At 42.0% G+C, this 14,006-nt stretch overlaps 1 protein-coding gene across 3 annotated transcripts; it reads right to left on the reverse strand.

Moving 5' to 3' along the window:
• Positions 1 to 1,048: 1,048 nt before the first annotated feature.
• pank4 (pantothenate kinase 4 (inactive)) lies at positions 1,049 to 13,748 on the reverse strand. Of its 3 annotated transcripts, XM_028997830.1 has the most exons (20): positions 13,611 to 13,748; positions 13,005 to 13,087; positions 10,261 to 10,469; positions 9,935 to 10,118; positions 9,752 to 9,844; positions 9,427 to 9,580; positions 8,861 to 9,042; positions 8,666 to 8,747; positions 8,125 to 8,225; positions 7,838 to 7,843; positions 7,199 to 7,354; positions 6,834 to 6,946; positions 6,035 to 6,122; positions 5,262 to 5,413; positions 5,057 to 5,112; positions 4,608 to 4,657; positions 4,138 to 4,242; positions 3,868 to 3,968; positions 3,708 to 3,776; positions 1,049 to 2,669 (listed from the first exon to the last, which is right to left on the reverse strand). In XM_028997830.1, the coding sequence occupies exons 1-20, from the start codon at positions 13,729 to 13,731 to the stop codon at positions 2,453 to 2,455; spliced, it is 2,322 nt and encodes a 773-aa protein (XP_028853663.1). In that variant the 5' UTR covers positions 13,732 to 13,748; the 3' UTR covers positions 1,049 to 2,452. The 3 variants fall into 3 exon arrangements, 2 of the variants coding, with proteins under 2 accessions (XP_028853663.1, XP_028853664.1); XM_028997831.1 differs by lacking the exon at positions 7,838 to 7,843; XR_003751392.1 differs by lacking the exons at positions 1,049 to 2,669; positions 3,708 to 3,776 and having other exon boundaries at positions 4,138 to 4,208.
• Positions 13,749 to 14,006: the final 258 nt, after the last annotated feature.

Here is a 14,006-nt window from a genome sequence, read left to right on the forward strand (position 1 = left end):
CAGGGGTTCCACAACACTTGATTCAACTGGAGAACTGGGCTGAAATGAGGAGAGACGTTACTTTTGGCATGTTATGTTAGGCTGAAGCCAAAAGTCATACAGGATGAGTGTCCTCCAGGACCAATGTTGGTGCCCTCTGATTTAGAGAGTATTTAATTTTAACACATTTCAAGACTTCATCACACCAAGCCATCTTATTCCATTGCTCCAGGGCCCAGTTATGATGCTCACCTGGTCTTTGAGGACGGTTTTGTCTGTGAACATGGGTCACCATTGGCATCCTGACTGGGCTGTAGCTCTACAATTTCATATGAAACAAAAGGTGATACTCTGTGTGGATCTATTCGACCAATCTTCTATCCCCGCGTGTTTCCCCATCTAGGTAGTAGCCTAGTAGGTAACACACTTGCCTATGAACCACAAGACCCAGGTTCAAATCCCACTTACTACCATTGTGTCCCTGAGCAAGACACTCAACACAAAGTTGCTCCAGGGGGGACTGTTCCTGTAACTACTGATTGTAAGTCGCTCTTGATAAGGCCGTCTAATAAATGCTTTAAATGTAAATGTGAGCCTTGTGCCATTTCACGGGTTTTCCATCCTTTGTCTGCAGACTGGCGACATTCCACAAGAGCATTCTCTTTTTTAAAAGCTGTTGTATCGCTCTATTGGAGATCCAGCTGCACAACTTGCTCATCTTTTCTGCTCAACTTCAAGGGCAGAATGTTCAGTTGCTGTCACCAGTCAGTGATCATATTGTCTCACAAATGCTCTGTGGGGATGGTGACCGCCCGGTCTGGGAGTCTGTGTACTGAAGTAATTTACCAGTTGTGTCCTGGATTGGATGTAAATGAGTCCAGGGTTTTTTTAAAAAAAAAAAAAAAAAGAAACAACCACGCAGAATATGTAAAGGCATTTGAAAATATATTTAACATTTAATTACAGTGATTGTCAATAGAACATTTTTGCTAAAATATGTCAAGAAATGCCAATGAATTGTATATATTTACACACTTACATCATTATTTACATATGATCATACAAAAAAAAAAAAAAAAAGCTCTGGGGAAATCTCTCTAAGAGAGATTTCAGACGGTCAGCTGGACTACTAGACAGGTATCATGCATGCATGAGAGAGCAACACTGTGCATTAAAAACATGTACATGTACATTAATGAGCTCACCACTGCAAACACAGTGCAAGCGGTGAAAAGCGGCTCTCCCTTTCGCAGCACTTCCTGCAGCCTAAATGTTAAAGAAGACGGAGAACCTTCAAATGAAACATATGATTGGTCAATATCATAGTCATCAAAATGTACAGTGGCCATAATTTGCCACTTGCTGTGCTCCATAGCCCTGAATTTGGCGTGGACCAACAGGATCCACACATTCGTACACTTCCCCAATATGCACGCGTGCACACGCGCACACGCGCGCACACACACACACACACACACACACACACACACACACACACACACACACACACACACACACAATTACATTCAATCTCTCAGAGGACAGAGCTGGAGGTTGAGGCAATGATGTGATGTAACGACCCTGAAGTGGAAGCAGACTTTCTGAAATGAATTGTCTCTCTATCCAGAGTCTGTGAGTTTAACTCGTGACTAACATGAGCGCCAGTGAAAGTTAACTCCATCCAGTCCCCAGTACTCACAGACCAAGGAAAATCTTGATTTGGTAATGCTCGCGATTCATTTTCAGTCTCTACGTGCACTACAGTAAAATACTGACACCTAGTGGAAGCTCTGAGATGGAACGCCACGCTACAAGAGGTCGTCTGGAGCAACAATTAGGTTGCTTTGAGAATGGCGTACATCACTGGCAGTGAAGTTTTATACAAAAGAGACGTGAATTCTGTGAGTCAACTCATCTCAAGCCGTTTATAGTCTCATTGAACTTCAATGGAATCAGATCCGCACTTCACAACCACCTCAAGGCACATATACTGTACACCAAGCGTCTTACACACCACCGCTGGAACACTGCAAAAGCACCAAAGGAAAAGTACTCATGTTTTCAGACAAAAGAGGTGGTAAACGGATGCAATGTATGAATACATGACAACTGTAAAATGTATGTCATTGCCAAAATCAGACAGACCCACAGAAAAAAAAAAACTTTGGTTCATGGAGCGAAGTGCTCTGTGAGGAACTTAAGGAAAAATTCCACATGCTGCTATGGATGAATACTGCTTAATAAAAAAAACAAAAAACAAATCAATAGCCAAAATCATCTGTGGTCTATTTACTACAGGCTGTTTTACCTCAAGAAAAAATTATATAAATATTAGAACAGTCCATTCTCAAGTGCAGGGCTGACGTTGAGTATTGAAGTTGTCCCAGCAGATTTCTTCTCCCATGTTCCACATACAATCAATGGGTCGACCTCCACAGAACCTACTGCAATATGGGGATGGTGCGGGTGTTTCCTAATGCTTGGGGGGCACTTCGTACTTAAAGACGACACTGAAGATCTTTCCACCAAGCCTCTCGGCCAGCCAGGAGTTCTTGATGACGGCCAGCTTGAGGCTCTCGCAGCTCAGCATGGCGTAGTAGTTGGTGTGGATGGCGCGGCCCATGCCCTCGATTATCACCAGGTCTGTCTGACGCTCCCGCACAACCGTGGCCAGGACTTTGTCAAGACGACTGGTGATCAAAAGAAGGGAGAGATCAATGTAAAAATGTATCTTTCCTTTTACTTGTCAATGTCCAATTGAATAATACTTGGTCAACTGGGTGGTAGCAGCAATATAACCAGAAAGTTCAGACCCTCCTCAATACCACTGTGTCCCTGAGCAAGACATGTAGGGCGCTATTTCCAAGCCATGTGCTAAATGCAACGCTACTTCTTAGCATGGGGCTTGTGAATGACATCATGATTTGCCAGAATGAATAAATGAATAAATATATATATAAATAAATAAAAACACAATTTTGACAAGGTTTGCACGTGACATGGGCATTGGAAAAATAAAAGGAAAATTCCAGAAGAACAAGGATGCATGTGCAAGAGCTGTAAATTGCCAGGCTCCCCCCATTTTAAACATTAAAGATTGTACTCTGGGTGACAAATACATACACACCTCAAGGGTCTCTCTGCAAGCTACGAAATGTGTCTTCTGCATTTCACCATCACCCATGGTGAGCAGCCATGAAAGGAGGAGTCCTCTTCCTTACCTGCTAGGCCACCAGTGTCCCAGCATCTACCAAGCACCAACGCTTAGAGTGTAGCTTAGCACCAGTTTGAAAACTAAACCTGAATTTCTCCATGGGGAATGTCCCTAGAATTACTTACTGTAAGAGCATTAGCTGTAGTGGGTGGTAGTGGCCTAGTGGGTAAGACACTCGCTTGTGAACCAGAAGACCCAGGTTCAAATCCCACTTACTACCATTGTGTCCCTGAGCAAGACACTTAACCCTAAGTTGCTCCGGGGGGGGGACTGTCCCCGTAACTACTGATTGTAAGTCGCTCTGAATAAGGGCGTCTGATAAATGCTGTAAATGTAACAAAGTAAACTGTGGTTTGACCAATGATGTACAAGGAGGCCAAGACAGAGTATATGTGAAAGTTAACGTGAAGTGCAGGGAGGTGTTTATAATAAAGCGGCCAAACTTGTACGGAGAAATCATTTGTTTCTATTATTCCTGAAAAAGGATTGACAGTCTTGAAATCTCAAGGCTCACCTCAAATCTAAGCAAGGTGAACTTGATCCACTCTGAACCAAAGTCAGTCTGTCTTCCTTGAATGCAGAACTGAATGGGGAAAAAATCAATATGAAATTGCACTGTACCGCACCAACCCGAGGTGCATGGAAAGAGTCGATGCACCACTCTAAAGACTCACTGAATGACTGGATCCATCGCAGCTATTCTTTCTGTCAGGATCTGCAGTTCACCGTTAGTCACATCATTCAGCGCTGGACCAGAATTGCTGGCTAGCACAACCTAAAACAAAAATGTGGGTGTTTAATTACACAGAGTTCTAGACATTTATGCAAAAAAAAAAAAAAAAAAAATTTAACTTAAATTTTACAATTATGTTTTCTTCCTTTATGCAAGAATACAATTATGGAATCACTAATAAAAACTTTATCATCATCAAAACATCGTCTACCTGTGTTCCACGTCCAAGCAGCTCTCTAACAAATGGGAATACACCCAGAATGATGTCTATTCCACTATTATCTACGAAAAACAATGCACATGTATGAGGGGGACCCTGCAAGAGAAAGCCAGCAGACATGACATTCAATCACAGTTCCCACAATCATGTAATTACACAGCATGTCACACACAGCACAATAGCTTTACACAGGCCACAAACCCCCAAAATGCTCCCAGGAGTAAAAACGGCAAATCAGAAACTAGCGGCATGACTGGGGCAAGAGCACAAAGAACATTTCACTGCTATAATAACCACTGGGGACACAATGCAGAGAAACTGATGTGCTCCACCTATGAATATGTTTCAGGAGAACTTTACAGGCTGGAAGACAGGGTGAAATGATAATTAGGGGATTAGTGGTTTTTAAATGTAATTCCGCATAAATACTTTTTCTCAGCTGCCGAGAGTTCCATTTTTACCTTCAACCTTTCGATCCACTGGTTGTAAGCATCCACAAGCCATGGACGCTCTGTTTCAAAAAGAAAAGAAAAAAGAGAGAGAGCACAGAAGAATTATATTTGAATAGGAAAAAAATATAGAATTTGACCCTGATTCTCAAAATTGGATTGAGAATATTGGCATGATTACACATTTTGATATGTTTGTTTGTTTAATTCTGAAAATTTTACATTATGGGCTACACAGTTTTCAGAAAATGCTTTTGCATTATGGAGAAAAGGACTGGAAAGGGTGTCCGCAGGCTAAAAAATGAATTGTTTTGACATTAAAGAAAAGTGCCATTTCCAAAATTATTCTCTTTTTTTGTCTCAGTAAGAAAATAGTGGTCTCTGTAAATATCACTTTTTTTGTTTTGTTTTTAAATCATAAGCACCCCTAATAGTCTGTGTATAGAATGTTTCTGTGTTACCTTGCAACTGCCTCTTTGCTTCCTCAAACCCAAATTCTGGATCTGACTCTAAAACACTGGGACAAAAAAAAAAAAATTTATAAGACCATTTCAAATACTGGGTCATGCCAAATCTAAGAAGAAAAGGTTCTGACCAATCCTGGACAACCACTCATTCTGCAACAGTTCTTCCACTCACTTCCCTTTCCCTCGCTCCTACACTCACTCTGAGATGGCTTTGGCTCCCCAGTCAAACACGTTCCCAGCCAGCAGGCCCCTGACCAGGGCAAACTGTCTCTGCTCCCAGCTAAGCTCCTCCAGAGACTTGACCACTTTCAGGTAGTACCTCAACGCCACGTCGTTCTCCTTCTGCTTGATCTGGAGGGACAGATGGGAGTCTTTCAGCCAAAAAGCCTTTCTGAAACACCCAGAGGAACAAGCTGAATGTCTGAAAGAAATATTTGGACCGCTACGATTTAGACGGATGAGCTGAAAAGACTTGTGAAAAGGCGGGTGACAAATCTTCTGAGGACTGAACAGAATGTCATTCAGAAATCCTAATCGCTCCTTCACAATTACAGGCAGATAAATGTTGCCATTTTACTGCTGAATGCCTTCACAACAAACTGCTGGGCAATTTTTAAAAAAAGCTGCAAATGTCTGCAGACTTGAACTATGTGGTTGTGGGTGGATTTTTGTGTGTGCGTACGCGTGTGTGTGTGTGCGTGCGTCATTTACAAATTAGCGCGCTGAAGAAAAGGTTTCAATGACGTGCTAAAGGCTGTGTGACTACTGCAGTCTGACGATGTCCGCACAGTAGCTACCATCTAAACAGATTTCAGGACAACCCCTCAATCACTACACTACGGCACAAATAAATGCTCAGTAAGCTTTCCAGCAAGAACTACCGACACGTAATTAAGTCGTAATAAAGATCTGCCAAGAAACAAAAACAAGGAGCTGGAGAAAGAAAGGAAGAAGAAAGAAACAGATTCTAACCTTTGAGTATGGGTCAGGAAAGTTGAACTCATTTAAACAATGTTCCCTTGTGTCCAGTAGACTCCGGACTGTGAGGGATCCATAAGCACTACAGATAGGAGAAGAGGCACACTAAAGATTCAGAAAGTTCATTAACACACACACACACACACACACACACACACACACACACACACACGGAACAAAACAACCAAAACAGCTACTAGCATGATTTTCATGCAGGACCATTTCACAATACTGTAATAAATTTCAGGAATATTTTAAAAAATATCAGAATATTTTTCTGATAGTGGGAAGAAAGTTTAGGTTACCCAGTTTCACTGGCAGTAATAATCATATGATATAAAAACAGAAAAATCTGACCTGGCATTGTCATTCTATTCCAGTTTCATCCAATATTACATCTGTGATTTTATCTTTTGATATTGAAATAAAAGATATTGTCTAAAGAATTCATGCTACTGAATTGAATAAAACAGTGGACACCAGGGTGACTCAGCCCCGCAGGTCCTGCATGAAAATGCTTTCGGATTTAGCAGCAGATCTGAGATTAGATGGCTACACCAGCAGAAGCAAACATTAATAAATCTGATAATGCATCTGAGGCAGCTGGAAAAACGATGCACCAAATCTCCTATCTGTTTATACCTTAATAATGTGAATATTGACTTTAGAAAAACACCAGGCTGAAAGATCGAGTTGTGCAACTGAAATTTGTATCTTGGTGGGGGAAAGAAAGAGTGTTCTTTCCCACAGAGAACCATGGGTGCATTTTTCTTTTCCCACAGAGAACTCTTACAAAGGTTGATTGCGGAGAGTCTGGAGTTTGTGCCGATATTTCTGCCGGAACTTTTCCGCTCGCTCGGCAGCTTCCGGCATGTCTGGCTGGCTGGCTATTGCCCGCTTCACTACCTGACCAAAACAAAAACACACACAAACCTTTAGAGGTCATGAATAGATCCCAATCACTTTGTGGGTACAAGTTAAAAGTTATGAATCGGCTCCGAAAAGCAAAAAAAAAAAAAAAAAAAAAAAAGACAAAAAAGAATAAGATAAACACCGGAAAAATAGCTCATATATGACTGTCATTACATTGTCATAGAGAGTAATGGTTCACACATATCCTTTGTTTCTGGGACTTAAATCTGTAGCAGATTTTCTTACCCCATCCAGAGCTTCCTCAAAACAATAGAGCCAGTATTCACGGGCGAGGGCGTCCTCGGTCAAGTCCATCGTGTCGGGGATGTAGGAGGACGGGTCCTGCAGCAGGGGTAGATTGACCAGCTGCCTCTCCAGTCGGTCCATCTCCAGCATGTCAAACTGAGGGACAGGGGGGAAAGTGAAGAGGCTGAGAACCAATAAACTTACAGTAACGGAGCGGCACAAAAACCACACATAAGTACATACATACCCACACCCAAAACTGTTCTTCACTCAAGACACAGTAGTAATACAGTGCCAATACAGACACATGTTAAATGGAAATACTGCACAGTAACTATACTATACATAGCCGTAGAGAGCCACTAAATGCAATAGAGTGTACAGATTTCATTAGGGGGGAAAGGGTATAATTTCACTATGACTTCAATGATTTGCAGAGCTAATTAAAAATCTAAACTGCAGCCAGAACGTGGCTGGAATTGAGGCCTTTATTCTACTTAAAAAAACAATGTTTAAAACAATGTTCCAAGGAACATTATGGAATGAGTTCTAATGATGGTAAAGGGTTGCAACAACAAGCAAAGTTATGGAGTCACCAGCATGAAGATCCACACATCAACAGCATGGCCACATACTTACTGGGAACTGATGGAAAAGGAGGAGGAGAAAAAGCAGGGGGGGGAAGAAAATGTGAAGATAAGGAATGTTAAAGCAGAAAAAAAGAAGAAATGGTGACAAATGAGGACTGGGTTTCAGCGATGACTGAAGACAAAATGGTTCTGACAGCTGAATAAACGATTATCAATTATGGCTCGTAACTGCAATTAGAAATAATGTCAAAATGTTAACTGTGGCACTATAATAATGGAGTGCCTCTTACTAACTGAGGAAAATGAGGGCAGACAGAGTAATTGTGGCCTACTCACAGTGCCGCTGCGCGCTCGCTGCATGGGGTTGAGGTCAGGAGACACGCTCATGAGGCCAGAGCTCCCGGCGTAGTTCTCCCCCCAGCTGTACTGGTTGGGATCTAAACAAAGATGAACAGAAAAGTGAACCCACCAGAAAATGAGACTGGGGGGGGAAAAGTAGACAATAAGGCTTTCTGATGAACATTCCGTTTTGTTATTGCCGGTTTTGTTCAGATTATAAAAAAACAAAACAAAACAAAAAAAAAAACACTATCTAATTACAATAGTATTCAAATGCTATATCATGCATTTTTATTGATACTCTTATCTGAACATGAATTGATCATAATGGTACTTATATATATATATATATATATATGTGTGTGTGTGTGTGTTTGTGTGTGTGTGTGTGTGTGTGTGTGTGTGTGTATATATATATATAATATATATTAATGTTAGTCATTTTATCTGGGTTAAGCAGTATACTAAATATTGTAGAATATAAACATTTTATTCTACAATATTGTTTATGGATTTTACATTGCCAAAGTGCACTTACTGTCCTCCTCTGCTCCCTTCAGGAAGGCTCCAATAGCCCCAAGGTAACCCTCATGCCTTAGAAACAATGCCTGCACCTCCCCCTGAGCAAACAAATCAAAACATTTGTGTCAGAGGTCAGACAAAATGAGTGTTTTTGTACAGCTCCACTTCCCAGCCTCAACAGAGAGACAGAAGATAAGAGCGGGCTGCATACCTTGGTGAAGAAGTTAATGCTGTAGGTTATGGTGTGCATGGTGACCGGGTGTCCCCGGATGAAGAAGCCCCCAAAGTAGACCCGGTTGAGGTTGTGCAGCCGCGCATAGAGGCACGCAAGCTGGCCAATGTCATTACTTATCATGTGCAGGAGGCTCTTGGCCATGTCTTCTTTGGAGAACTCTGAGCAAAGAGACAAAGAACAATTGAGTGCTACATTAAAACAGAACATAGAACACACAAACCAAGATATTTCTTTCTGATAATGTGGGGGAGTTTTGAATTTTGGGTATGATGTGGTTGCTGTAACTCAGAACGTCTTTATCATAGTTATGATACCAGTAGACAAAAAATAAGAACCAGGGACAAGGTCATTCCGCTCCGCTGAGTCTTACATTTCTCTGATGAAGTTGTGAAAGAAAACAGGCCAATAGCCAGACACAAGACAGAAAGTAGGACGACGGTTTAGAATAGAAAGAGGTCTTTCCTGTTATGAAAGGTAAATATCACTATATTTAAATAAGTATGTATTTGCTTTTTTATGAAAATAAATTTACGCAATTTCACCTTTGTCTGCAGTGGCAGATTTCCCAAAACTGCTGGCAATGAGGTCCCCGGTCAGCCCCAGGGAACCATAGGCTCCACCATAGATATCTTTAACCAGCATATCAACACTTGTGTGTTGGCCCTTAGATGCCAGCTGAAGCAGCTCATCAAACCTCTAAAAAAATAACATTATTTGGAAAATACAGAATATATATATATATATAACTTTACAAATAGTCAAATCCTGGATCTGAGCTTTAACATCAAAAATTCCAAAACTGTGCCCTATTAAGTTACATTATAAACAGCTGTGCACAAAGCAAGACTCACACCATCAAAACTTTACCTTTGTTTTTGTGAGCAAAGCACCGAGACCCCAGAAGGTGCCGCCACCAATGGAACTCCCTCCAATCCGCTCAAATTGGTCTTCAGATTCAACCTTTCATTTTAAAGAATACAAAACAACATAGCTCGGTCACATCTGTCAAATCAACTTCCACTCTCTGAAATTGTAAGAGCATCAGGTCACCTTAACAATGGACACCCCAGAGCCAATGTTGACCAGCAGGTAAGGGAAGATGTCAGGGTGCGTGGTCTGGAAACGGAACTCAGAGTCTGCGTGCTTGGCATATACAAAAGCCTCGTGGGGGATATTCCTCAAAACAAAGTTGCACCCCTTAATCAGGCAAGACATCTCATCTTCTTTGTCCACTCTGACAGGAGAAACAAGCAGGGAGCTTTCTATTAGAACACTGAATGATCTCAAATACATCCCAGGATGACGTACACATTTCCTTATTTGGCCACATAAACCTGACCAATGACTGACAATCAACAGAATGTGAGCGCACGCACTTGAGCTTCAGCTTCTTCTCTATCAGGTCTTTGAATTTGTAAGCTCCGCCCCCCGTGGCTTTGATGACTTTGGTTTCAGTGTTGACTAGATGGTCTTTGATGAAATCGAGGCAGGTTTCAATGTAGGCATTCTCAAATTTGATGAAGTGGAGGCGGGCGGTGATCTCCTCCTGGACAGAGATTTCATACAGGGGGTCTCCATCGGCTTCCTGCAGCATGGAAATAGTAACAACGTGACGGAGCCTGAACCAAGTGTAAATCTCGTTCAAGCAGTTGGCTACATCAACACTCTTTATTGTGTGGAATATGGTTTTGCTTCAGCCATCATCCAAGGTCTACCCTGCATATCTCTGACAGCTATATCTCTATACTGCGTAATACAAAGCGGCCAACAAAGCCAGATCTCATATTTTACAGCAGTATAGGTAGGCTGGGACATCCTGGGAAGGGATGGGAAGGGGCTCAGAAATAGGGTTGCCAACCATCCCGGATTGTCTGGGATATCCTGAAATATGGGTATTCCAATAAAAAAAAAAAGTGAAGTGATTGTCACTTGTGATACACAGCAGCACAGCACAGGGTACACACAGCCTTGTAGTCCAATAATAGACTACTGTAAGCATTGCAAAAGTTGCTACGAGTTATAGACTGTTTCTGGGGTGTCAAACTCATGGCGGGCGGGCATCCTAATCACTTTATACAGGGAGTGCAGAATTATTAGGCAAGTTGTATTTTTGAGGAATAATTTTATTATTGAACAACAACCATGTTCTCAATGAACCCAAAAAACTCATTAATTTCAAAGCTGAATGTTTTTGGAAGTAGTTTCTAGTATGTTTTTATTTTTAGCTATTTTAGGGGGATATCTGTGTGTGCAGGTGACTATTACTGTGCATAATTATTAGGTAACTTAACAAAAAACAAATATATACCCATTTCAACTATTTATTTTTACCAGTGAAACCAATATAACATCTCCACATTCACAAATATACATTTCTGACATTCAAAAACAAAATCAGCGACCAATATAGCCACCTTTCTTTGCAAGGACACTGAAAAGCCTGCCATCCATGAATTCTGTCAGTGTTTTGATCTGTTCACCATCAACATTGCGTGAAGCAGCAACCACAGCTTCCCAGACACTGTTCAGAGAGGTGTACTGTTTTCCCTCCTTGTAAATCTCACATTTGATGATGGACCACAGGTTCTCAATAGGGTTCAGATCAGGTGAACAAGGAGGCCATGTCATTAGTTTTTCTTCTTTTATACCCTTTCTTGCCAGCCACACTGTGGAGTACTTGGACGCGTGTGATGGAGCATTGTCCTGCATGAAAATCATGTTTTTCTTGAAGGATGCAGACTTCTTCCTGTACCACTGCTTGAAGAAGGTGTCTTGCAGAAACTGGCAGTAGGACTGGGAGTTGAGCTTGACTCCATCCTCAACCCGAAAAGGCCCCACAAGCTCATCTTTGATGATACCAGCCCAAACCAGTACTCCACCTCCACCTTGCTGGCGTCTGAGTCGGACTGGAGCTCTCTGCCCTTTACCAATCCAGCCACGGCCCATCAAGACTCACTCTCATTTCATCAGTCCATAAAACCTTAGAAAAATCAGTCTTGAGATATTTCCCAGTCTTGACATTTCAGCTTGTGTGTCTTGTTCAGTGGTGGTCATCTTTCAGCCTTTCTTACCTTGGCCATGTCTCTGAGTATTGCACACCTTGTGCTTTTGGGCACTCCAGTGATGTTGCAGCTCTGAAATATGGCCAAACTGGTGGCAAGTGGCATCTTGGCAGCTGCACGCTTGACTTTTCTCAGTTCATGGGCAGTTATTTTGCGCCTTGGTTTTTCCACACGCTTCTTGCGACCCTGTTGACTATTTTGAATGAAACGCTTGATTGTTCGATGATCACGCTTCAGAAGCTTTGCAATTTTAAGAGTGCTGCATCCCTCTGCAAGATATCTCACTATTTTTGACTTTTCTGAGCCGGTCAAGTCCTTCTTTTGACCCATTTTGCCAAAGGAAAGGAAGTTGCCTAATAATTATGCACACCTGATATAGGGTGTTGATGTCATTAGACCACACCCCTTCTCATTACAGCGATGCACATCACCTAATATGCTTAATTGGTAGTAGGCTTTCGAGCCTATACAGCTTGGAGTAAGACAACATGCATGAAGAGGATGATGTGGACAAAATACTAATTTGCCTAATAATTCTGCACTTCCTGTATTATTATGGCCGATATAAAGATCCCATAATGCAGTCCTTCAGTTGCCTTGCCAAACACAGTCTTCTGCACAGCTGAATCTGTACAGGAGCGGTTTCCAGTAGGGATGTGATTTCCTTTTCAATCCGTAACTTAGTAAAATTCAGGTTGGTATTGGCGATACCGATAACTCATTCTAAATGTGGATGGAAAATCTATATAAAAAGTGTATGCCCTGCGGTGCTGTGTCCCTCATTTGGGGTTGAGAAAGTTGGCAACCCTAGTCAGAAACAACCCCAAAAGGCCCAATACTGCGAAAACATTTCATAGCTGAGCACTTGAGCGTACCATTCTGTGGTACTTGAATTTATTCAAGCAGGGTAAATTGCTTGGTTTGGCTCAATTTAGCGCAGCCAACAACGGACCCCACAAAAAAAGGTGCAGGATTTCACACACAAGTACACATGAAATTACAATCAATAAAAAGAACCACCAAATCAATCTGAAGGTCCATCTGGTTGTGGATCTCACCTTCACTGAATGGTCAAACGACCTAACTTTGGCAACTTTGTGCTGCACCGTTGAGTAGTAAGCCAGCTTTGTCAAGGAGCCGCCTGCAAGACAAAACACAACTACTCGTCATGTTCATTAGCAAAAATAAATCATAAATAACCACGATAAAACGGGGTACACGGGGCTGACCTTTGGCATTTACATAAATCACGTGACTGTAGTGCGTATAGATCATCTGGGGGTAAGAGATGTCTGGCACACGCGTTATCGGCCAGCGAAGGCGAAAGGAAAGTGGCGCAATCGGCGGGGTTTGGTGCTAATGTTTCACTGACGACCAGAGCATGTGAGAATCAGAACGACGAGAACCGGTCCGAGTTAACCTCCTGCGGACAGTTCTGCCTGAGCACTTGTAAAGCCACCCCGTCGACCGGACGAATGTAAAACATCTAAACGGCAGATCCCGCGAAACACGACGCACAAATTCACGCGGCGTTGAGCTTGACATAAAACATCAGAGAACTTTTTTTCTTTTTACCGTTACGTGGACGAACCAAAGCAGGAGGAGGTCACCGCGTTAGGTTTATTTATTTTTTTAACAGAAGGCCACGAGTGGTATTCGGATACCTATGTCGATGGCGAAGCGCTTTGCATTCTCCAGATTGCGGAAAATCTCGTCCGGGGGAAGAGTAATGCTTTTATCCATGCTGTGACTTCCTCGGTTAGTCCCACTACTGTGGCCCGCCATCTTGGAAAACTTGTTTTGCAAACAGCACGCAAGGCGCGCACGTCATCACGTCATCACGCACATACGATGACGATGTCCAACTTTCTTATGAATTAATGTGGATTTTCTTAATTTGTAGAGACTCTCTCTCTCTAAATATATGTATTGACACACACACACACACCATTCAAAAATAAAGTTATTTAAAAATGTTGGGAAGACTTGTTTGGAGCAATAAAAAGATGACAAATGGGTGAAATGATCTTAGAAAAGCACTAAATCATGTTTGAAACTGT

This window comes from Denticeps clupeoides, chromosome 12, assembly GCF_900700375.1.
Source record: "Denticeps clupeoides chromosome 12, fDenClu1.1, whole genome shotgun sequence".
Lineage (NCBI taxonomy): Eukaryota > Metazoa > Chordata > Actinopteri > Clupeiformes > Denticipitidae > Denticeps > Denticeps clupeoides.

Coding starts and splice junctions, on each gene's coding strand:
- pank4 (XM_028997830.1), bottom strand. CDS start 13,731: ATGGCGGGCCACAGTAGTGGGACTAACCGAGGAAGTCACAGCATGGAT. Junction 9,845..9,934: donor CTGGGGTGTCCATTGTTAAG/GTGACCTGATGC, acceptor TTAAAATGAAAG/GTTGAATCTGAAGACCAATT. Junction 6,123..6,833: donor ACTCTCCGCAATCAACCTTT/GTAAGAGTTCTC, acceptor TCCTATCTGTAG/TGCTTATGGATCCCTCACAG.